This window comes from Chlorocebus sabaeus, chromosome 6 (assembly GCF_047675955.1).
Source record: "Chlorocebus sabaeus isolate Y175 chromosome 6, mChlSab1.0.hap1, whole genome shotgun sequence".
NCBI lineage: Eukaryota > Metazoa > Chordata > Mammalia > Primates > Cercopithecidae > Chlorocebus > Chlorocebus sabaeus.
In genome coordinates this window covers 58,018,277-58,042,202 of record NC_132909.1, presented here as the reverse complement: position 1 = coordinate 58,042,202, position 23,926 = coordinate 58,018,277, and the positions used below count along the sequence as shown (strand labels likewise).

General features: G+C 54.8%; 3 protein-coding genes across 5 annotated transcripts in view; all 3 read right to left on the bottom strand.

Annotated features, from left to right (window-relative positions):
* Nucleotides 1–183: 183 nt before the first annotated feature.
* On the bottom strand, nucleotides 184–12,583 carry PLIN5 (perilipin 5). Its single transcript, XM_007994814.3, has 8 exons — nucleotides 12,537–12,583; nucleotides 11,416–11,499; nucleotides 9,027–9,222; nucleotides 6,779–6,861; nucleotides 6,107–6,287; nucleotides 3,073–3,272; nucleotides 2,392–2,505; nucleotides 184–1,183 (listed from the first exon to the last, which is right to left on the bottom strand). The coding sequence occupies exons 2-8, from the start codon at nucleotides 11,476–11,478 to the stop codon at nucleotides 632–634; spliced, it is 1,389 nt and encodes a 462-aa protein (XP_007993005.3). The 5' UTR covers nucleotides 11,479–11,499; nucleotides 12,537–12,583; the 3' UTR covers nucleotides 184–631.
* Nucleotides 12,584–13,800: 1,217 nt separating this feature from the next.
* Nucleotides 13,801–18,831, bottom strand: LRG1 (leucine rich alpha-2-glycoprotein 1). 2 transcript variants are annotated; one of them, XM_007994813.3, is made up of 2 exons: nucleotides 17,372–18,830; nucleotides 13,801–16,339 (listed from the first exon to the last, which is right to left on the bottom strand). In XM_007994813.3, exons 1-2 carry the CDS (start codon nucleotides 17,509–17,511, stop codon nucleotides 15,328–15,330), a joined length of 1,152 nt encoding a protein of 383 aa, XP_007993004.2. In that variant the 5' UTR covers nucleotides 17,512–18,830; the 3' UTR covers nucleotides 13,801–15,327. The 2 variants fall into 2 exon arrangements, with proteins under 2 accessions (XP_007993004.2, XP_072873187.1); XM_073017086.1 differs by having other exon boundaries at nucleotides 14,592–16,309; nucleotides 17,372–18,831.
* A 676-nt stretch (nucleotides 18,832–19,507) lies between these two features.
* SEMA6B (semaphorin 6B) overlaps nucleotides 19,508–23,926 on the bottom strand; it is a 40,108-nt gene continuing 35,689 nt past the window's right edge. For both annotated transcript variants that reach the window (XM_073017085.1, XM_037994614.2), the window contains exons 15-17: nucleotides 23,307–23,384; nucleotides 23,131–23,189; nucleotides 19,508–21,436 (exon numbers count right to left, since the gene is read on the bottom strand). In XM_073017085.1, coding sequence (XP_072873186.1) covers nucleotides 20,511–21,436; nucleotides 23,131–23,189; nucleotides 23,307–23,384 — 1,063 coding nt within the window. In that variant the 3' untranslated portion in view covers nucleotides 19,508–20,510. The remainder of the gene's footprint in view (nucleotides 21,437–23,130; nucleotides 23,190–23,306; nucleotides 23,385–23,926) is intronic.

Here is a 23,926-nt window from a genome sequence, read left to right as displayed (position 1 = left end):
CTTGGGGAGGCTGTTATTATTTTTTAGATAGAGTCTCGCTCTGTCACCCAGGCTGGCGTACAGTGGCGCAATCTCTGCTCACTGCAACCTCCCGCCTCTTGGGTTCAAGCAATTCTCCTGCCTCAGCCTCACAAGTAGCTGGGACTACAGATGCCCGCCACCACGCCTGGCTTTTTTTCTTTTTTTCTTTTTTTTTTTTTTTTTTTAATAGAGATGGGGTTTCATCATGTTGGCCAGGATGGTCTCGAACTCCTGACCTCAGATGATCCACCCGCCTCGGCCTCCCAAAGTGCTGAGATTAGAGGCATCAGCCACTGTGCCCAACCTCTTGGAGAGGTTTGGATTAGCTTCATGGAGCTGGGGAGCAGGACATAGGTGAAGAACCCAGCTCGTGGTTCAAGTTGGCCTGAATTGGGTTCGAGGTCCTGCTCCCCCTGGGCCTCTCTGTCCATATGTGCAAGGAAAAAATGGGAGAGTCTAATACCAAAAAGGTGGTCAGGGATCCTGAGTTGGGTCTGATTCCACAGAAGGGTCAAGGCCAAGACCTCGTGCTTACGTGTGGCCACCAGGGGGCAGCAGGGATCTGGGCGTGCAGGTGGCCTTTCCTCCCAGCCTCCACTGGCCCATGTGGTCAGAAGTCCAGCTCAGGCATCAGGGTGTGCTTGACCGAGCAGCTGGGGGTTTCGGGTTCCTGCTCACAGATGTCCCCGGCGACACCCATCCCATCCCCGTCCCCATTCCCATCCCTGTGCTGGGCCTCCCAGGCTCTCTGCTGGGCCGGCCAGTCCAGGTGCGCCCAGCGGGGGTCAGGGCCCCCGATGACCTCATCCACCTGGTCCGCCAGGTCAGGCAGGGGCTCGGGTCGCTCCACAAGGATGGGTGCAAAGGGTCCCACCAGCCAGGGCAGCGGCACGGCCTGCACCACCAGCTCCAGCAGCTCATCCACGCAGGCGTGTGCACGGGCCACGCTACCCCGGCCCTCGGCCAGCACGGCCGCTGGCACGTCCCCGAAGCAGCGGGCATCAGCGAAGGCGGTCTGCAGGGCATCCACGCTGCGCCGCACCTCAGCCACCTTCTCCTGGGCGCTGGGGGGCAGGCCCCGCACACTGGACTCCAGTGCCTCTACCGTGCCTTGCAGCTCCTGCATCAGGCTGCGGGACAGCACCAGCGTCTCCAGCTCGGCCTGCAGGGGGCAGGGACCTCAGTTTCCCCTATGGACGCCCAGGAGGACTGCTGTCCTGCCTCAGTTTCTCTGATGGACCTACAGTGGGGCTGTCAACCTGTCTCATAGACCTCATAGTCCTGTCCCCCATAGACACAGAACGTGACCCAGCCCTGCCTTGGTCTCCTTCATAAACACACAATGGGGCTGGGTGCGGTGGCTCACACCTGTAATCCCAGCACTTTGGGTGGCCGAGTCGGGCAGATCACCTGAGGTCAGGAGTTCAAGACTAGCCTGGTCAACATGGCAAAATCCCGTGTCTACCAAAAATACAAAAATTAGCCAGGTGTGGTGATGGGCGCCTGTAGTCCCAGCTACTCAGGAGGCTAAGACAGGAGAATCGCTTGAACCCGGAAGGCGGAGGTTGCAGTGAGCTGAGATGGCGCCACTCATTCCAGCCTGGGTGACAGAGTGAGACTCCATCTCAAATAAATAATAAATAAAAATAAAGTGGGCTGGGCACAGTGGCTCAAGCCTGTAATCCCAGCACTTCAGGAGGCCTAGACAGGCGGATCATGAAGTCAGGAGATGGAGACCATCCTGGCTAACACGGTGAAACCCCGTCTCTACTAAAAAATACAAAAAACTAGCCGGGCGAGGTGGCGGGTGCCTGTAGTCCCAGCTACCCAGGAGGCTGAGGCAGGAGAATGGCGTAAACCCGGGAGGCAGAGGTTGCAGTGAGCTGAGATCTGGCCACTGCACTCCAGCCTGGGCAACAGAGCCAGACTCCGTCTCAAAAAATAAATAAATAAATGAAGCGGAAGGTGGAGACATGGTTCAGGCTATAGGATCAGGGAGAGAATGTGGAGGGCGGGAAAGAGAGAAGGAGCGGGAAGCCAGGGACAACTGCTTGCCTGGGCCAGCACCCCCTCTCTCCCCACCTCCCTGCATCTTAAAAATAAATAAAATAATAAAACAATAAAACTCCATCTCAAAATACATACATAAGTAAAATAAACACACAGTGGGACTTAAACCTGCCTCAGTTTCCCCCCATGGACACCTCAACTAGCTGACTCAGCAGTTGGTTTGAGATAGCTTGAGCTGGGTCCCCGACAGCACTGGACTGATCCAGAATCCGTCACTCCCCGTCTTCCTCCGCGGCCTGGCGGCAGACACCACCTCACCTGGCACTCCTGCGGTCTCACCTGGCGCCCTGAAAGTCTCACCTGGCTCCGGCGGCGGGTCTTCGGATTGCACTGGCCCCATTCCCCCCATAGCTCGTGCACCTTCCCGGGGCGGGCCGGGGTGGTGGGGGTCACCCCACACTGCATGTGGTCTATCTGCAAGGACAGAGATGGTGGTCTTCAGAGCTGAGGGATCTGGGGGTGGGGGTGGGGGTGGGGTCCAGGACCACTGATTTGGCCTCAGTAAGCATTTAGGAGACAGAGGCAGGTTGTGCAGGGCCGTGGGGAAGACTTGGGCTTGGACCCCCAGGCAGGTGGGAGCCATAGAGGGCTGTGGGTAGAGACGAGACGGACCTGACTCAGGGGCTCACAGATGCCCTCTGGTGGCTGCTGTGGGGAGGGAAGAGCGGAGGATGGGAGGATTCTGAGGAGGAGGGCACCAGAAGAGGAAGGTTCTCTTCTGACCTACCCTAACTCACTCTAAATTCCAGCTCCACCTTCCCCTCTTCCACAAAACCCCTCCCCGACTAACCAGGCAGAGTCATGACACCCCTGGGCTCCTCCAGGTCTGGGTTCCCCCAGCGCTGAACACACACAGCTGGAGACAGCTGCACCCAGCTCCGCCTCCCGCTTCAGGCTAGCCCGGGGTTCGGTATTCAGCTGGCGCTCAATCCATACTGATTGGCCTGCATCCCGGAGCAGGGGCGGGCAGCGGGCTCTCACCAGCTCCAGCGTCTCCTGCAGCTGGGCCAGGGTGTCCTGGGCACGGTGTTTGCTCTGCCTCAGTTTCCCCAGAGAGTGCTCGTAGGCCAGGTGGCGAATCCGCGCCGACAGGGAGCCGAGGCGCACAAAGTAGCCCTGCTGTCTCCTCTGATCCTCCACCGAACCCACTTCCGGGCCCTCGGCCTCAGCCGCCAGTGCCGCTGGAGGACAGGATTCGGGGACAGCGCGGGGTCAGCACGGCCAACCCCTCCACCTCTGCTCTCCCACCTCTGGGTACAGAAGCCACAGGTTCCCACATTCACAGTTCCCCTCGACTGACATCAACCCATTTGGTCTTCCCCAAGCTGTAAGATGTAGGCACTATGGTGGGTCCTGTTTTACACAGGAGGAAAACTGAGGCAAGGGAGAGGTGAGATCCTGCAAGATACAAGAAGCAGATCTGGATTGGAACCCAGGCACGTTGGCCCCAAACTGCCTAACCTTTTTTTTTTTTTTTTTTTTTTTGAGACGGATCCTTGCTCTGTCGCCCAGACTGGAGTGCGGTGGTGCGATCTCGGCTCACTGCAAGCTCCGCCTCCCAGGATCAAGCGATTCTCCTGCCTCAGCCTCCTAAGGAGCTGGGACCACAGGCGTGCACCTCCACACTCGATTAAGTTTTGTATTTTTAGTAGAGGTTTCACCTCTATTTTTAGTAGAGGTGAAACCTCTACTAAAGTTTTGTTTTTTTAGTAGGGTTTCACCATGTTGGCCAGGCTGGTCTAGAACTCCTGAGCTCAACTGATCCGCCTGCCTCGGACTCCCAAAGTGCTGAGTTAAGCAGCCTTTAAAACATATAGGTTGGGTGCAGCGGCATGCACCTGTAATCCCAGCACTTTGGGAGGCCGAGATGGGAGGACTGCTTGAGCCCAGGGAGGATTACTTTGAGACCAGCTTAGGCAATATAGCAAGACCCCATCTCTAAAAAAGAAATACGGAAATTAGCCAGGGCTGGGCACAGTGTGGTGTGTGCCTATAGTCCCAGCTGCTTGAGAAGCTGAGGCAGGAAGATCACTTGAGCCCAGGAATTCAAGGCTACAGTGAGCTATGATCACGCCACTGCCCTCTAGTCTAGGCAACAGAGCAAGACCCCATCTCAAAAAAGATTAAAATTTAAAAAAGAATGAAAAAATAAAAAAAGAAAATCCACACGAGACATGGTGAAAATAAAAAAGAATATATCATAGTCCAGGCACAGTGGCTCACACCTGTAATCTCAGCGCTTTGGGAGGCCAAGGCAGGGGGATCACTTGAGCCCAGGAGTTGGAGACCAGCCTGGCCAACATGGCAAGACCCCATCTCTAGAAAAAAAATTTTTTTAATCAGCCAGATGTGGTGTCCAGTCTATTCCCAGCTGTCCAGGAAGATGAGGCAGGAGAATCGCTTGAACCCCGGAGGCGGAGGCTGCAGTGAGCCGAGATCACACAACTGCACTCCAGCCTGGGCGACAGAGCAAGACTCCATTTCAAAAAAAAAAAAAAAAAAAGGTAGTTGGGTGTGGTGGACTCACGCCTGTAATCCCAGCATTTAGGGAGGTCAAGGCAAGCAGATCACCTGAGGTCAGGAGTTTGGCCAACACGCGAAACTGCATCTCTACTAAATACACAAAAATTACCCGGGTGTAGTGGTGGATGCCTGTAATCCGAGTTACTCAGGAGGTTGAGGCCAGAGAATCGCTTGAACCCAGGAGGCAGAGGTTGTAGTGAACTGAGATCGCAATACTGCACTCCAGCCTGGGTGACAGAGTGAAATTTTGTCTCAAAAAAAAAAAAAAAAAAAAAAAATTCAGGAGCGCCTGGCACACAAGAAGTACCTAATCAATGCCTCACTGCCTTTTTTTTTTTTTTTTGGAGATGGAGTCTTGCTCTGTCACCCAGGCTGGAGTACAATGGTGCCATCTCGACTCACTGCAAGCTCCGCCTCCCAGGTTCATGCCATTCTTCTGCCTCACCCTCCTGAGTAGGTGGTACTACAGGCGCCTGCCACCATGCCCGGCTAATTTTTTGTGTTTTCAGTAGAGATGGGGTTTCGCTGTGTTAGCCAGGATGGTCTCGATCTCCTGACCTCATGATCGGCCCACCTTGACCTCCCAAAGTCCTGGGATTACAAGTGTGAGCCACCGCGCCCGGCCGCTTTGCTGCTTTTCTGCTAAGGTGGGGTAAAGCCCATACATTCTTCCAGTGCTGAAAGGCTGGGGTTGAACATTCACATGGTCTCCAGGGCCAGGCAGGTACCAAAACCATCAAAGTAGATACGATATAAACCACTGAAGACTAGTGGGGTTCAGCAAACCATCTGAAGGGGCAGACCCTATTCGCTGTGTCTAGTTTTTCTTTTATCTTTTTTTGTGTGATGGAGTCTCGCACTGTCATCCAGGCTGGAGTACAGTGGCACAATGTCGGCTCGCTGCAACCTCCACCTCCCGGGTTCAAGTGATTCTCCTGCCTCAGCCTCCCAAGTAAGTGGGATTACAGGCACCCACCAACACACCCAGCGAATTTTTTGTATTTTTAGTAGAGATGGGGTTTCACTATGTTGGCCAGGCTAGTCTCGATCTCCTGACCTCGTGATCCGCCCGCCTTGGCCTCACAAAGTGCTGGGATTACAGGCGTGAGCCACGGTGCCTGGCAGTGTGTCTAGTTTTTCAAAACAAGCCAAGAATTGGGACATGTAATGCAAAATCTGGTTGTTAAATGCATGCAAAGAATGAAAATATTTAAAACACACTGCATAGGCATTTAGGGGGTCCACCAGTTTGGGACCTCAAGTCTAAAAGCCCTATATGCCCTTAGGGTCTGGGTATTCTGACTCCTGGCAGGATGCAGGTTGGGAGACCATGGAAGTGACTGGGAGGGAGGACAGGCCTGGTTTCAAGTACTGTGTTTCCTGATCTGCTGTGTGACCTTGGGTGAGTCTCAGACCTCTCTGATCTGTACCACAGGGGGATGGGGACTGGGCAGGACTCCTCAGCGGTTAGGGATGAGGGTGTCGTCCTCACCGAGCTCTTCCTCCGTCATGGGTAGGAAGTGATCCACCAGCTCCTCTGATTTTTCCAGCACAACGTCCATGGCATGGCTCACGGAGCGCTTCAGCTCCACACTCCAGCGCCGGCCACGCCGGGCCAGGTCCACCACACCCGTGACACTGCTGGCCACCGCGTCCTTGGCCGAGGTCACCACCTGGAAGGAAGGGCCCCCCCTACTCCAGGCACCGCGGGACTCCAGCTCCATTTCTGCCACCCTAGTTCCCTGGGGCTGGGACTCAAAGATGCCTGGACTTCCTCCTGGCTCCGTGCCTCAGTTTCCCCTATAAAAGGGGTGATAAAATCCTTCCCTCAGAGGGTGTTGAGGCAGTTACCCGCCCTTACTAGCAATACATATATATACACACACACATATACACATATATACACACATATACCTATATATGCATATATACATATATACATGTATAAATATATGTACATGTATACTATATATACATATATACACACACATGTATGTGTGTGTGTATATGTGTGTGTGTGTATATATATATATTGCAGTTATCTTAACCTGGCTGTTTTTTCTCGAGTTAACTAAAAGCCTGGCTGGCACCATCCCTTCCTCCTTCCCGCGTCTACTCTGGCCTGCCCCCACTGGAGGTCCCCATGTCTAGTTATCTGAGGTACCGTCTCCGAAGGTTGCTGCAGAAAGGGAAGCTTCTCCTCCAGCTTGTCCAGGCCCCTGCAGGCGAGACTGTTCACGGAGGCCACTGAACGGAGGGAGAGAGGCAAGGAGACTCGGGGAGATGCAGAGGGAGATAGGGACACAGTGAGAGTTGTAGAGGGAGGGAATGCTAGAGAGAGAAGCAGAGACAGAGAAGGAAGGAGACCAGGAGAGACAGGGAGAGACCAAACAGAATGATGGAGACGAGACCCACACCAGGAGAGGCACAAGCTTCCTGAGACCTTACAGCAAGAAGCCACAAAGACACTGGGGCAGATACCCGAGGCTCCTGGAGACAGACGCCAGTAGAGGGAGATGCGGAGAAGGCTTAGACCACAGGGGGACCTGGCTGCCTCCCTAGGTGAGACTGGGCGCCCTGAGGGTGTGGGTATGCCACTGGGTTGGGCACTGCCTCCTCTGTTCTCCTGCCTGGGCCCTGCCACCCACCCTGTTCTCCCAGCACCAAGGTGACTTTGCAGCTGTGCCCAGCTCAGATGGCCCAGCGGACAGACTCAAGGTCACAGAAGCTGGCTGAGATGGAGGTGAGGAGGTGCTAGGCTGAGACCCTCAGGTGACCCTCTTCATGGTTCAGACTATAGGCCAAGGGTCCTATAGTCCCCCCCACCCCGTCATCGGCTCAGGGGTCCACAGAAATGTGAGAACTGCAGAGCGGAGGCTGCCGGGCTCAGGACAGGCAGAGGCAGGCACAGAGGGGAGGGGGCCTGGAGAGACTAATGGACCCAAGGCATGTCAGGCCAACAAACGAGGGGGAACAGGGAGACAGATGGAATACGGACAGAGAGGAGGGGCCCCACCAGTAAACAGGTAAGGGGAGAGGGCCGGAGATCAGATTTATTTATTTTTGAGACAGAGTCTAGCTCTATCACACAGGCTGGAGTACAGTGGCACAATTTCGGCTTGCCACTGGACCCTGGGACCCGTCTCCCAGGTTCAAGCGATTCTCCTGCTTCAGCCTCTGTTGGAGTTGGGATTACAGGCGCCCACCACCATACCTGGCTAATTTTTGTATTTTTAGTAGAGATGGGGTTTCACCATGTTGGCCAGGCTGGTCTCCAACTCCTGACCTCAAGTGATCCGCTTGCCTCAGACTCCTAAAGTACTGGGATTATAGGCATGAGCCACCATGCCTGGCAGGGGATCAGATTATATATATACACACACACACACACACACACACATATATATATATATATATTTTTTTTTTTTTTGAGATGGAGTCTCACTCTGTTGCCCAGGCTGGAATGCAATGGTGCAGTCTTGGATCACTGCAACCTCTGCCTCCCAGGTTCAAACAATTCTCCTGCCTCAGCCTCCCGAGTATCTGGGATTACAGGTGCCTGCCACCACACCCAGCTAAGTTTTATATTTTTAGTAGAGACGGGGTTTCACTATGTTGGCCAGGCTGGTCTCGAACTCCTGACCTCAAGTGATCCGCCTGCCTCAGACTCCTAAAATACTGGGATTACAGGCATGAGCCACCATGCCTGGCAGGGGATCAGATTATATATACACACATATATATACACACACACACACACATACATATATATATATATATATATATATATATATATATATATTTTTTTTTTTTTTTTTGAGATGGAGTCTCACGCTGTTGCCCAGGCTGGAGTGCAATGGTGCATTCTTGGCTCACTGCAACCTCTGCCTCCCAGGTTCAAACAATTCTCCTGCCTCAGCCTCCCGAGGACCTGGGATTACAGGTGCCTGCCACCACACCCGGCTAAGTTTTGTATTTTTAGTAGAGACGGGGTTTCACTATGTTGGCCAGGCTGGTCTTGAACTCCTGACCTCGTGATCCACCTGCCTCAGCCTCACAAAGTGCTGGGATTACAGGCATGAGCCACCACACCCAGCCAGATTTAAAAAAAAAATTTTTTTTTTTTTGAGATACAGGATCTCACTATGTTGCCTCGGCTGGTCTTGAACTCCTGGCCTCAAGTGATGCCTCCTGCCTCGGCCTCCCAAAGCGCTGGGATCATAGGCATGAGCCGCCATGCCCAGCTGGTGATCAGATTAAAGAGGGACTTAAGTGCAGAGATTGAGGAGAGGCAGCATGGCAGTGGGACAGGTTAGGCTGAAGATGATTCCCAGGAATGTCATGCAGATAGACCAAGGAGGATGGGACGGGGGGCAAGCCACAGTTCTGGGAAAATGAGCTGGGGCACTCACGCTGGGGCTGCAGGTGCTCCAGCAGCGGCTGGGCGTGGTCCAGGGCACGGGTGGTGAGGCCGCACACGCAGTTCTCAGCCAGGCGGCAGGCAGAGCCCAGCAGCGGGTGCCTGTCCTTGGCCGCGCTGTAAGCATCGCAGACCGCGGTGCATGTGGCCCTGACCAGGGGCAGAGCCACCACACGCTGCACCACATTCTGTGGGAAAGGCTGGCATCAGGGGGGGCCCTGGGGGAAGTGGGGCCCCAGCCATACCTCAACCTACTTCCCCTCTCTAGGCCAGGACGAGGGATGGGAGAGTGGAAGGATAGAGTACGGAACACCCTGCCATGTAGAGGCAGTGAAGATACATGTGGATGTGAGAATGTCATGGTTCCTTAACTCACAGGCTCCTCTTCCCATGGTGTACACAGAGCATTACAATTTTGTTTTCTTTTGTTGAGATGGGGTTTCACACTTGTCGCCCAGGCTGGAGTACAGTGGCACCATCTCAGCTCACTGCAACCTCCTCCTCCTGGATTCAAATGATTCTCCTGCCTCAGCCTCCCAAGTAGCTGGGATTACAGGCGCCCACCACCACACCTGGCAATTATTATTATTATTGTTATTTAAGACAGTTTTGCTTTTATTGCCCAGGCTGGAGTGCAGTGGTGCAATCTCAGCTCAGTGCAACCTCTGCCTCCTGGGTTCAAGTGATTCTCCTGCCTCAGCCTCCCGAAGAGCTGGGATTACAGGGATGCACCACCATATCCAGCCTTTTTTTTTTTTTTTTTTTTTTTGTATTTTTAGTAAAGATGGAGTTTCTCCATGTTGGTCAGGCTGGTCTCAAACTCCCAACCTCAGGTGATCCGCCCACCTCGGCCTCCCAAAGTGCTGGGATTATAGGTGTGAGCCACCACACCCAGCCTTTTTTTTTTTTTTTTTTTTAAAGTAGAAATAGGGTTTCACTATGTTGGCCAGGCTGGTCTCGAACTCTGACCTCAGGTGATCCACCCAACTCAGCCTCCAAAAGTGCTGGGATTACAGGCGTGAGCCACGGCGCCTGGTCACAATTTTTTTGTTTTCAATAGAGACAAGGTCCTGCTCTGTTGCCCAGGCTGGAGGGCAATGATTCAAGCACAGCTCCCTGCAGCCTCAGCCTCCCAGGCTCAAGCAATCCTCCCACCTCAGTCTCCAAGTACCTGGGATTACAGGTGCACACCACTGTGCCCAGCTAATTTTATTTTATTTTATAGAGATGGGGTCTTGCTGTGTTGACCATGCTGGTCTTGAACTCCTGGCTCAAGTGATCCTCCCGCTTCAGTCTCCTAATATGCTGGGATTATAGGCATGAACCACTGCACCTGGCCAAAGACTGTATTTTTTTTTATCTGCATTTGGTCGGAAAAGTTCTGCATACTTCTGTCTCCTGGGTTCAAGAGATTCTCCTGCCTCAGCCTCCCAATTAGCTGGGATTACAGGCAGCCATCACCCCACCTGGCCTTTTTTTTTTTTTGAGATGAAGTCTCGTTCTTGTTACCCAGGCTGGAGTGCAGTGGCGTGATCGCGGCTCACTGCAACCCCCGCCTCCAGGGTTCAAGCGATTCTCCTGCCTCAGGCTCCTGAGTAGCTGGGAATACAGGCACCTGCCACCACGCCCAGCTAATTCTCATACTTTTAGTACAGACAGGGTTTCACCATGTTGGCCAGGCTGGTCTCAAACTCCTGACCTCAGGTGATCTGCCCGTTTGGCCTCTCAAAGTGCTGGGATTACAGGCGTGAACCACCGTGCCCAGCCTGACCTGTGCAGTTCAAACCCGTGTTGTTAAAGGGTCGACTGTGATCTGTCTGCTAGAGGGAGGAGATGTTCGAGTTTGGGGGTTCAGAGCACCGCCCCTGGAGCACAATGGCCTCTGTTCACTTCTGGTTCAACTGCCTCCAAGCTGTGTGAACTTGGGCAAGGAACTGAGCCATTCAGTGCCTTGGTTTCCCCATCTATGAAATGCATTACTAGGGTTGTGATGGGGTATTCAAGGAGCCAATATACATGAAACCCTTGCAACCGATACAGTGATTGCTGCTCTTACTATTGTTGTTGTTATTGAGGGCGCCATGATGGTGGACGTGGAGACAAAAGGATACAGGTGGAGTCCCAGGGATCAGAGGAGAGGGAAAGGGTTGAGTAGGGTCCACAAAAGCCAGCTGGGTGTCCGAGAGACACTCCCCTCCCAGGGCCTCATTAAGCCTCCACTAGGAAATAGACCATCTCCTCCATGGACCAAAATATTTTATGAGTCAGGTTTTCCCAGCAAGGAGAGGAGTGGGGCGGGATACCTGGCCTGAAACTCTCCTAGAAGGGACTGTCCTACACAATTCCTTGTGTCCCCGCTCCATGGGAGGGGCAGCCCTCACCTGCTGGGTCTGGGAATCTGAGCCGCTGGTTCTGGGGATGTGAGCCGCCTCGTCTTCGGACATCGTGCTGCAAACAGGGTCACCCTGCAGGGCAGGATTGAGTAAGGGGGGCACCTGCCCAGGCATCAGATCCTGTCAAATAAACCTCTTGAGGCCTCAGTTTCTTCATCTGAATAATGGGGCATTCTGCGAGGTTCAGACAATGCATGTCCAGAGCTCTGTACACAGGTGTCCAATAATGAGCCTCTGGCAAGGTGGGGTTGCTGGAGTGACTTGAAGCATGGTCTCTGAGGTGAGAGACACCTGGGTTCAAATGCTACCATTAATTGCGGTGTTATTTTTATTTATTTATGTATTATTTTTTAAAGACAGAATCTCTCTCTTGCCCAGGCTGGAGAGCAGTGGCGCCATCTCAGCTCACTGCAGTCTCTGCCTCCCAGGTTCAAGTGATTCTTCTGCCTCAGCCTCCCAGTTAGCTGGGATTACCCACGTGCCACCATGCTCGGCTAATTTTTGTATTTTTAGTAGAAACGAGGTTTCGCCCTGTTGCCCAGGCAAGTCTCAAACTCCTGGGCTCAAGTGATCCGTCCGCCTCAGCCTCCCAAAGTGCTGGGATTACAGGCATGAGACACTGCACCTGGCCTGCTGTGTGATTTTTGGCAAGCGCCTTCACCTCTCTGGGCTGTTTCCTGTTTTGTTAGATGGGGGAGGTCCCTGCTACCCCTGCAGCCCCTGCCTGGGCCCAGAACTGCCCAAGCACCCCGGACGGCTGGAGGTGATAGCTGCTGAGTCCTAGTCCACTCACAGCTCATTTGACAGGCAGGGCAACTGAGGCACGCAACAGGTCCATACTGGTCCCAAGGTCACGCAGCCAGCTAGAGTTAGAGGGGGGAGTTCGACTTGCCGCCTGCGATCCCTCCGGTTGCCACCCCGCGTCCTCTGAGGCCTGGTCCTCGCCCAACTGGGTCCTGAGCTGGGGCCAACTGGGCCAAGGGTCCCAGCCACCTGCTCTGGCCCGTCGTACCCGTCCCACGCCGCCGGACCTTCGCCCAACCACCCTATCTGGAGCTCCTCTCCTGAGCCCGGGGGACGCTCCTGGACGCCGCCCTCAGGGCACTCACCTGTGAGCGAGCGGCTTCAGACCCCAGGTGTCTCCACTGACCCCACGCTGGAGTCTCCACCCCTTGCTCACTGGCCCCGCCCATCTTATATCTGCTTGCGGAGTGGGGGGGCCTCCGGAACTGACCAATGGGGAGAGGCCGTGTGGGGGCGTGCCCAGGGGGTGTGGCTCCAGGCTTCCCTCGCCCTCTCCTTGGGCTAGCCCGGTGCTCTGCGGTTGCCATAGCAATCCGGGAACGCTGGATGCAAAAGATTGATCTATTATACTTTATCATACCAAGTTTGTCCACCTGTCACCCTCACTGCTGTTGCCATGGAGATGGTCCATGCGATCACAGCCCCTATGGCCCTGCTGAGTGACCTTGGCCAAGTCGCTGATGACTTTTCTCATCATTAATTATTACTATTTATCGATTTTTGAGACTGGGTCTTGCTCGGTTGCCCAGGGCTAGAGTGCAGTGGTGTGATCACAGCTCACTGCAGCCTTGCCTTCCCAGGCTCAGGTGATCCTCCCGCCTCAGCCTCCTGAGTAGCTGGGACCACAGGCACACACCACCACGCCCAGCTAACTTTTTTTTTAACTTTTTGTAGAGAAGAGATCTCCCTGTGTTGACCACAGGTTGGTCTTGAACCCCTAAGGCCCAAGTGATCCTTCCACCTCAGCCTCCCGAATTGCTGGGATTACAGGTGTGAGCCATTGCACCCAGCTTCTTTTTATTTCTTAATCTGCCCCTTAACTAACCAGAAGCCAGACCTGCCCTTTCCCTAGGATCCCCATTTTACAGCTGAGCAAGCTGAGGCTCAGATACGGTAAATGATTTGCCCTGCGTACCATAGCAGATGAATATCCTATTCCTTTTTTTTTTTTTTTTTTTTTTGAGACAGCATCTGACTCTGTCACCCAGGCTGGAGTGCAGTGGTGCAATCTCGGCTCACTGCAACCTCTGCCCCCCCGGTTCAAGTGATTCTCCTGCCTCAGCCTCCCGAGTAGCTGGGATTACAGGCGCCCGCCACCATACCTAGCTAATTTTTGTATTTTTAGTGGACACGGGGTTTCACCATATGGGTCAGGCTGGTTTGGAACTCCTGACTTCGTGATTCACCCATCTTGGCCTCCCAAAGTGCTAGGATTACAGGCATGAGTCACCACGCCCAGCCAGGGATCCTATTCAAACCTAGCCCTGCTGGACCCCACAACCCTGCCTTTTCATTGCCGTGGCTGGAATGACCACAGATGTAGGCATGGTCTATTTATTTATGTACTTATTTAGAGACACAGTTTCACTCTGTCACCCAGACTGGAGGGCAGTGGCGCAATCTTGGCTCACTGCAACCTCCACCTCCCAGGTTCGAGTGATTCTCCTGCCTGACCCTCCCGAGTAGCTGGTATGACAGGCACATGCCATTATGCCTGGCTAATTTTTGTATTTTGTATTTTAGTAGAGACAGGGTTTTGGCATGTTGACCAGACTGGTCTCGAACTCCTAACCTCGGGTTATCTGCCTGCCTTAGCCTCCAAAGGGATTACAGGTGTGAGCCACGGCACCACGCTGCATGTTCATCTTTTAGGGAGCTGGGAAAACTGGAGATACCCCAAGCCCCAGGGTCTCCCAAATCTGATTGCAGCCCCCACATGGCCAATGCCATATAAACAGGTGGGCCTGGGACCCCGCCCATCCCTTCGGCCCCATCCCGCCCCTGCAACCTTGCACGGGGCAGGTGCCCCCTTAGATGACCTCCAGCCGGGACAACAAATTGTTTGGAGACCTGGGCAATCTGGTTTAACTTAAACCTTCTCCTAGGACACAAGCCCTGGCAGAAATCCACTGGTAAAATGACACCCGGGCAACGGTCAAGGTTTTATTTCCAGTTAGGTCCCAGGATGGGGGAAGGGAGAGGAAAAGTCACAGGCCTTTGATCCCAACTGTCACCCCCTAGGGAGACCACATCCCACACCCCAGGGCCTGGGCTATGCCTCTTTTCCTCCTTGACCCTGGAGTCCTACGAAGTTGATTTGAGAAGATGCTAGGAACACAACAAAAGCCAATTCATCCGATCCAGTTTTCAAGAGTTATTTATTAAACCCCTTGGGTCTGACCCCAAGCTAAGTGGGACTCAGCACCAGACCCTGCACTCAGAGAGCCCCCTGACTTGGGGAAGACACAGTCAGAGAAAGGCAGGCCCTGTGTGGCCAGGGCTCAGCCGGAGGGAAGGACAAGGGGGCTGGGAGAACCCAGAGATCAAGAGATCTGGGAAACGGGGAACGGCATTCCAGAGAGAGGGCACATCTTGGGCATGGGTAAGGAAAGTCCATCGTGTGTTTTAGAAGCATGCGTGGGTGAAATGGGGTCCCAGCCATAATGGACAGCCCTGAGGCTCACCTGTAAAAGGCAGGATTATTATTATTATTATTATTATTATTATTTTTATTTTTGAGACAGAATCTTGCTCTGTTGCCCAGGCTAGAGTGCAATGGTGTGATCTCAGCTCGCTGCAAGTTCTGCCTCCCGGGTTCACACCATTCTCCTGCCTCAGCTTCCCAAGTAGCTGAGACTACAGGTGCCCGCCACCACATCTGGCTAATTTTTTTTTTTGTATTTTTAGTAGAGATGGGGTTTCACCGTGTTAGCCAGGATGGTCTCGATCTCCTGACCTCGTGATCCGCCCGCCTTGGCCTCCCGATGTGCTGGGATTACAGGCATGAGCCACCGCGCCCGGCCAAAGGCAGGATTATTTGCTAAGTGGGTTGCAGTGTTCTACCAGACCCCCCACCCTCAACCCCAGGCCCAGGTCTCACTGGGACTCAGCCACTGCCAGGAGCGTCTGACCCTTCACGGCTTCAGGCCCAGCACAGCGTGTGTCATTCTGGGAAAACATCTTGTCTTTTTGGGCCTGAAGCCAATGATAGAGGTCGCTCAGGTTCTGGTCACAGATCCAGGGGTTGCTGGAGATGTCAAAGCCATCCCACATGTCCCGGTTTGGCCGCCCTAGGGATGTCCAGAGCCCCTCGGGCACGCTGGCCAGCGAGTTATTGGAGAGGTCCAGCATGTCCAGCTGCCGCAGGCCCTGGAAGGCACCAGCTGCTACCCTGGCCAGCTTGTTGCCGTTCAGGAAAAGGTAGCGCAGGTCTGGCTGCGGCACGAGGAGATCCTTTCCCAGTTCTTGCAATTTGTTGCCTTCTAGATGTAGCCGTTCTAATTGCAGCGGACCCTGCAGAAGGTCAGGGGGCAAGGTCTCCAACTGGTTCTCCGCAAGGTCAAGGGTGCGCAGGAGGGTGAAGTTGGCCAGCAGCCCAGGGGGCAGTTTCCGGAGGCAGTTCCTGGACAGGTCCAGATGCCTCAGGGCTTTCAGGCCGTGCAGCCACGAGGCCTCCAGGACCTCCAGCTGGTTTTCTTTCAACACCAGGGTGTCCAGGGTGGCTGAGGCCTGGAAGAGGCCTGGGGGCAGCCCGGTCAGGGAGTTTCGAGTTAGATCCAGCACCCTCAGCTGCGGCACTGGCCGCAGGAACTCGGGTGAGAGGTTTTCCAGTCTGTTGCTGGAGAGGTGCAATTCTTGGAGCTTAGAGGCGTCCTGGAGGAGGCTGGCTGGCAGGAGGGTCAGGTTGAAGAACTCCACGGCCAGGTGCACAGTGTCGGCTGGCAGGTAGCTGGGGATTTGGGCAGGTGGTTGGCAGGAGATGGAGCTGCCATGGTCTGAGCGGAACACCTGGCAGTCTTTGGGGCTCAGGGTGACCCCGCAGGCTGAGGCCGCCAATAGCAGCAGCAGGAACAGGGTTCTAGAAAGATGGGGTTGAAAGCCCCCTGGGCTGCAGGCAGTAACAGAAGATGCTTACTAAACTACAGTGAAAATACACTCAGCTAGGTGAAAATACATCCCCAAATTTGCCCACTTCTTCCCATCTCTGCGGCTACCAGCCTGGACTATGCCACCTCATCTCTTACCTGGACTAGGGCAGTTGCTTCCTTCTCCTCTCCCAGCTTCTACCCTCACCCCCCACAGCTGCCAGAAGTGGCGCCTGTTGCAGGGAGAATTACAATTCTAAGAAGGTTGAGTTTCTGAGTGTAACTCCCACATAATATGAATATACTTCCCCATCACCAGCCTAGTCCCCATGAGCTGCTAATTATTCAGTCCAACTTGCTAGTTTCTTCTGATCTGGCTTGTTTTCTGGGTCAGTCCTTGTCTCCCTGGCTCTGTGTTTTGATGTGAACTCCTATTCATCCTGCAAAGCCCCAGCTCTAATGCCCTCTTTTCCATGAAGAGTTCTCTGCTCTGGGATCCTAGTCTTTCTGTACAGCCTTGACCAGTTGGGTGCTTGGAGGAAGACAGATGTTCAGGTTCACGTTTTTGAGACAGGGTCTTGCTCGATTGCCCAGGCTGGAGGGCATTGGTATGATCATAGCTCACTGCAGCCTCTGAACATGAAAAGTGTATCCTGCTTTGGCCCGGTCTGAGGGTGGGCATTTGGCCTTGGGAAGGGGTGGTTTACACCTAGCACCCTTGGAAGCCTGGAGCTTCCCCTCCTTCTCCAGGGCTTCCCTGGCCCAGCAGCCATCAGACATGATCTGGACAGCCTTGGTCACTGTGGCCCCAGACCTCTAATAAGAAGCCTCCCCCGGCTCCATCCTGCCCACGCCCAACTGGGCTTCTGCAGGGGTGTGTGTGTGTGTGTGTGTGTGTGTGTGTGTGTCTGTGTGTGTGTGTATGTGTCAGTCTTTCTGTCATAGTTAAGGTTGATCTGTCCCAGGCTCCAGGTCTGTATCTGCTCCCTGTGACTTCATTGGGTCAGCTGGAATGTGGGTCAGACCTGCCTAGGACAGGTAGTGTGGGGACCTACCTTTCGGGTCGCCGTCTGCTCCAAGAGGCCATGGTAGCTCTTCTCTTTTGCTTCTGGGTTGTCCTGGCCTGGGGAGGTGGCCTTATACCTGCCTGGACTGGGGGCCGGGGAACCAACCCTGGGAAAGTCCCCACCCCCATCAGTTCCTGACAGGGGCTGAGGCTAAGCCAGGCGGGGAAAGGGGAGGGGTTAGGATTACAAAATTGCTTCCTGGAAATTGTTTCCTGTTCAACCTCTTTTTGACCCTGCTTCTAAAACCCAGGTTTTTCTTTCCTTGTTTCCTGATTTTTGGGGGACATCCAAGAGTCTCTCTAGTTGCATCCTCACTTCCCCCAACCCAGAGTTCAAGGATCAAGCTTTGCAAGGCACCATTCCTGGAGACAGCGACAGCTCTTAGCAAGAGGAGTTATTTACCATAAATTTGAGCAACCAGGAAGCTCACTGAAAAGAACAAAAAAACTCTTGTCTTGACTTCTTGGTATGTTGATATTGCTTTTTTTAAATGAAGTCATTTAAAAAATACAATTCAATAGTGAGTAATGCCAGAAGTCTCTATGGTCCTTGGACAGTGGCTTGGGAGGAACCAAACCTGGTTCTGAATTCCAGCTGTGTCATAAACAGCTCTGTAACCTTTGGCAAGTGACTTAACTTTTCTTGGCCTCAGTTTCCCCATCTATGAAGCTGAACTCAGATCTCTGAGGGCTCTTTCTGCACTTTTTTCTCTTCATCTGAATCTGACATCCATGCTATTGTTTTCATTCCTCCTCATTTCCTATTAAATGCATTTGGAGGCTACAAATTTCCCTTTGAGAACAGCTTTGGCTACATCTCATGGACTTGGCTACAGAGTGCTTGCTTTCTTGTTGAGTTCTAAATATTTAGGTATGATGTGTCAGCTTTATCTGCACCTATGACTTTTTTTTTTTTTCTTTTTTTTGAGACTGAGTCTTGCACTGTCGCCCAGGCTGGAGTGCAGTGGCGCAATCTCAGCTCACAGCAACCTCCACCTCCTGGGTTCAAGCAATTCTCCTGCCTCAGCCTCCCGAGTAGCTGGGAATATAGGCACATGCTACCATGCCCAGCTAATTTTTTATTTTTATTTTTTGTAGGAGGAGGCTGGTCTTGAACTGCTGGGCTCAAGGAATCCTCTCAGTCTCTCTGAGCCGTGAGCCACTGCACTCGGTCTGTCTTGTACCCTGCCTTGTCCCCAGAGCCCAGCCGTTCGTAGATCTTAATCAACATGGGCTGAGAGAAAGGAAGGCTTGTGAAATGTGGTGACACAGTAACAAAATGATCCCTTAAAATGAAATCAGATCACATCCCTGCTTAAAACTCTCTGATGACTTCTTGTCCCACTTAAAACAAAATTCATAAGGCTGGCCGGGCGTGGTGGCTCACGCCTGTAATCCCAGCACTTTGGGAGGCCGAGGTGGGCAGATCACCTGAGGTCAGGAGTTCAAGACCAGCCTGACCAATATGATGAAACCCCATCTCTACTAAAATTACAAAAATTAGCCAGGCGTGGTGGTGGGTGCCTGTAGTCCCAGCTACTCGAGAGGCTGAGAAAGGAGAATCACTTGAACCCGGGATATGGGGGTTGCAGTGAGCCGAGATCACACCACTGCACTCCAGCCTGGGTGACACAGCAAGACACCGTCTCAAAAAAAAAAAAAAAAAAAAGAAACTGGCTGCTATGCAGATGAAGACGTTCCCACACTCAGCTCCCCAGATTTGTTTTGACCCAGCCTTTTCTTTCTTTTTTTTTTTTTTTTTGAGACAGAGTCTTGCTCTGTCACCCCAGACTGGAGTGCAGTGGTGCTATCTCAGCTCATTGAAACCTCTGACTCCCAGATTCAAGCGATTCTCCTGCCTCAGTCGGCTGAGTACCTGGGATAACAGGCACCCACCACCACGCCTGGCTAATTTTTTTGTATTTTTAGTAGAGACGGGGTTTTGCCATGTTGGCCAGGCTGGCCTTGAACTCTTGACCTCAAGTGATCTGCCCACCTAGGCCTCCCAAAGTGCCGGGATTACAGGCCGTGAGCCACCACACCTGGCCTGGTCTTGACATTTGAGGGTGCCCCCGACCCGTGCCACCCCTAGGAGGCAGAGCAGAGCCAGAGTCATGGGGGCCGGTGGTTGTAAACAGAGTTTTATTGATGGGGAGGGGGCTTGGGGAGGCAAACTCCAAAGAGGGTGGAGGACCCAGCCGGCCACGTGGCATGCATGGTCAGCTGGAGGTCAGAGGGGGGAGGTCACAAGGGGACGGGTGGCATGGGAGTCACTCACCACCCTGGGGCCGTATTTACAGAGGGGCCCCGCCCACCTTCACCGTCCCCCAGGCCCCAAGCCCTTTAGACAGCTGCTGCCGATGTGACTTCTGGACAGGCCCTCCCCGTGTCCCCTGCCTGAAACCCCGGCATTGTCCCCACTTCCCTCTGCAGAGTGGGGGGTTCAAACTCCTAACCGGCACCTCGGAGGCCCCCGGCCTTCTGGAAGCTCCAGCGTCGGCTCAGCCAACGCCCAGGCCGCTGGAGGCACCACGATCGTCGCTCGTGGACACACACCCTGCACGCGTGGCCCACGTGACACACACGCCCGCAGCAGCCCTCGCTGGCACGCACACGCACGCCCACCTCCCCGGCCCCTTGCACACGAACACGGCACACACACGCACGCACACCCACACACGCCAGGGGCCTGGGTCGGGGAGGGACCTTTCCAGGGGTGGGGGAGGGCTTGGGTCTGCAGCTGTGGCCCCCCATTCCTCACCGGCGTCCAAGCCTCCCCTGCCTGCCGCCGCCCCGAGAACGGAGTTGTGCAATTGGTTAGAAAACCGCAAAAGAAACCAAAACTGCGAAAGAAACCAAACCTACGCGCATAAGGTCAACCTCAAATCCATAGCAAAGTCCTCCCACCCACCCACCCCCAAACCGTCTCAGCGTCCTGCGGCCCCGGGTGGGGGGAGGCCGAGCTGGTTGTGCTTCCTTGTGGCGGAGGGGGCCCCCTACTCCGCGGGTGGGTCGCGGAGGGGGCTTGAGCACCCACTCGGAGTTGCCCCGGGCCCCGGCGTTCTGGCACCGTCTCTCGCTCCTGGTTCCCGTGGCTGGCACTGCCAAGGCATCGGGGGGCCCCTGGCCTAGGGCACGGGGGGCGCAGTCCTGTCCGCCCCCCCATAGGGGAGGAGGTGGGCCAAGTCTGTGCCGGGTCGGGCGTGGCAGCCGCGGTGGCGGTCCCCAGGCCGGGCCTCGCCGCTGTTGAACGTGTGGGTGCGGCGCAGGGTGGCGGCCGGAGGGGCGTGGGGGCCCGGCGGCCTCCGCAGGCTGCCTGTCGGGGGCGGGCTCCAGGGCCGCGGGAGGCCATCGGCGGCTGAGGCTGGGTCCAAGGGGCCCGTGGGCGCCGACACCACCCGCCGGCGGTCCGGGCTGGCGTGGGGGGTGAGCGGGAAGTCGCCGTGGGAGGCGCGGCCGGGCCGGGCAGCGTAGAGGCGGGCGTCGGGGGTCGGCTCCCCAGGCGCGGAGGGCTGCTCGGGGGCCCGGGCGGGCGCCAGCAGTAGGAGGGAGGACGAAGCGGAGGCGGGGAGCAGGGGGTGGCCGTGGTCCCAGGCACGGGGGCCCAGGGCGTGGGGGTGCGGGTGCGGGGTGGGCAGGCGCTTCTGCGGCAGCGGCGTCTGCTCGGGCGTGGGCAGCAGCCCCGAGTCCAGGTCGTGGGGCCCGCCTTGCAGCAGCGTGGCCTTGGCCCAGCCGTTCTGCATCAGGGGCGCCAGCAGGGCCTCGGGGGGAACCCCGGCGCCGCCGCCGCCTCCGCCCCGGCCCCCGGGACCCTGCGCCCTGCGCTCGCCCAGGCGGCTGACGCTCAGCACCGCCTCGCCCGCCCCGTGCGCCAGGATGGCCTCCTTGTCCTTGCGCCGGGCCAGCTCCCGCCGCTCACGGAGGCCCACAAACCAGCCCACGCTGAAGCCGGACACCACGGCTCCCACCACGAAGGCCGCCACCGACGACGTCACCAGCAGGTTCACCGACACCAGCCCCGCGCGGTCCTCTGAGAGGCTGGCCCGCAGGAGCCCTGGTGGGGGAGCACAGGGGGGTTAGCGGGGCCGAGGGGGGGCCCGGGCACCCCTCCTACCTCCTCAGGCCCTCTGTCCTCTTTTTTATTATTTGTATTTATTATTATTACTATTATTATTATTATTTTCTTTTTTGAGATGGAGTCTTGCTCTGTCGCCCAGGCTGGAGTGCAGTGGCGCGATCTCAGCTCACTGCAAGCTCCGCCTCCCGGGTTCACGCCATTCTCCTGCCTCAGCCTCCCGAGTAGCTGGGACTACAGGCGCCCGCCACCGCGCCCGGCTAATTTTTTGTATTTTTAGTATAGATGGCGTTTCATCGTGTTAGCCAAGATGGTCTCGATCTCCTGACCCCATGATCCGCCCACCTCAGCCTCCCAAAGGGCTGGGATTACAGGCGTGAGCCACCGTGCCCGGCCTTTTTATTATTTTTTTAGATGGAGTCTTAGTTTGTGTGCCAGCCTGGAGTGCAGTGGGGTGATCTCGACTCACTGCAACCTCCACCTCCCAGGTTCAAGTGATTCTCCTGCCTTAGCCTCTAGAGTAGCTGGGACTACAGGTGTCTGCCACCACGTGGACCCAGTTAATTTTTGTATCTTTAGTAGAGACAGGGTTTCACCATGTTGGCCAGGCTGGTCTCAAACTCCTGATCTCGTGATCCGCCTGCCTCTGCCTTCCAAAGTGCTGGGATTACAGGCATGAGCCACCCCACTTGGCCTAATTGTTTTATTTTTAAAATTTTTTGTTTTTGTTTTGAGACAGAGCCCCCCAGGCTAGAGTGCAGTGGTGCAGCTCAGTGCCACCCTGCCTCCAAATACCTCTGTTTTATTAAAGACAGGATCTCGGCCAGGCATGGTGGCTCACACCTGTAATCTCAGCATTTTGGGAGGCTGAGGCAGGCAGATCATCTGACGTCAGGAGTTTGAGACCAGCCTGGCCAACAAGTGAAACCCCGTCTCTACTAAAAGTACAAAATTTAGCCGGACATGGTGGTGTGTGCCTATAATCTCAGCTACTCGGGAGGCTGAGGCAGGAGAATCAACTGAACCCAGGAGATGGAGGTTGCAGTGAGCTGAGATCACATCACTGTACTCCAGCCTGGGTGACAGAGCAAAACTCTGTATCAAAAAACAAAAAAAAGATTCTTGCTCTGTTGCCCAAGCTGGAGTACAGTGGCCTGACCACAGTTCATTGCAGCCTCCACCTCCCTTGCTCAAGCGATCCTCCTGCCTCAGCCTCCCAAGTAGCTGGGACTACAGGCATGCACTGCCACGTCTGGATTATTTTTGGGTTTTTGTTTTAGAGACAGGGTTTCACTATGTTGCCCAGGCTGGTCTCGAACTCCTGACCTCAAGTGACCCTCCTGTCTTGGCCACTCAGAATGCTGGGATTACAGGCAGGAGTCGCCGCCGCCTGGCCCCTTCTTTCCTATTGAAGTTTGTCTGTCTGCCTTCTGTTGTCTCTTCGTCCTTGTCAAAGCCTGTTTCTTGGTGTATCTGTCTTCTGGGGTCTCTGTTCTTCCCCTATCTCCCTCCCCAATAAATGAGGCCTCTCCATGCCTTTCTAAAGCTCTGATGGAGTCCAGTTTCCCCACCCACCTCCTGGAGGATTCGAGGGTCCTCCAGCCTCCTCCCTCCCCTCCCCCATGGTAGTGGGGGAGGGGGTCTTAGCTTAGCCTGCCATCCTCCCAACTCACCTGTGCAGTCCCCTAAGCCTGAGGTGCTGGCCCCGGACACGTCCTGCTCAAAGGTGGCTCTAATGGGGAGAGGAGGCACCATCAGCAGAGGCCCCTCTCACAGTCAGAGATCCAGGGGATCCTGGATCATGGGCGGGTCCGACACACCCTCCACCCACCTCCCTCTCCCGCAGTACCTGGTGCCTGGGCTGAGGAAGATGCAGGAGCCATCTGGGGCCCACCCGCAGTAGGGGTCCTGACTGCCGATACAGTTCCTAGAGCAGACCAGGGACCGAATGGGACAAGTGTCCAAGTCACTCACACAGCCTGAACGGTGATGGTGACCTGTGGGCCCTGTTCCAAGCACCTGCCTCTTTATTTTTATTTTATTTATTTATTTAGTTTTGATTGAGACGGAATTTCGCTCTGGTTGCCCAAGCTGGAGCGTAGCGGCAGCATCTTGGTTCACTGCAACCTCTGCCTCCCGGGTTCAAGCAATTCTGCTGCCTCAGCCTCCCAAGTAGCAGGGATTACAGGCACGTACCACCATACCTGGCTAATCTTTGCATTTTTAGTAGAGTCAGGGTTTCACCAGGTTGGCCAGGATGGTCTGGAACTCCTGACCTCAGGTGATCCATCTGCCTCAGACTCCCAAAGTGGTGGGATTACAGGTGTGAGCCACCATGCCTGGCGTTTTTTTTATTTTTAAATTTAAAAAAATTTTTTTAATTAAAATTTAATTTTTTTTTCTTTAAGAGACAGGGTCATGCTCTGTCACTCAGGCTGGAGTACAGTGGCATGATCATAGTTCACTGCA

Bases quoted from the DNA above. Each gene is read 5' to 3' on its own strand.
- PLIN5 (XM_007994814.3), bottom strand. From the start codon at position 11,478: ATGTCCGAAGACGAGGCGGCTCACATCCCCAGAACCAGCGGCTCAGAT. The intron at 6,862-9,026 runs GTGAGTGCCCCA...CCCTCCGTTCAG, and splicing joins GGAGCACCTGCAGCCCCAGC to TGGCCTCCGTGAACAGTCTC. The intron at 6,288-6,778 runs GTACCTCAGATA...CCTTCCTTCCAG, and splicing joins TGCAGCAACCTTCGGAGACG to GTGGTGACCTCGGCCAAGGA.
- LRG1 (XM_007994813.3), bottom strand. From the start codon at position 17,511: ATGGGGGTGGGGACTTTCCCAGGGTTGGTTCCCCGGCCCCCAGTCCAG. The intron at 16,340-17,371 runs GTAGGTCCCCAC...TACTGCCTGCAG, and splicing joins AGCAGACGGCGACCCGAAAG to CCCAGGGGGCTTTCAACCCC.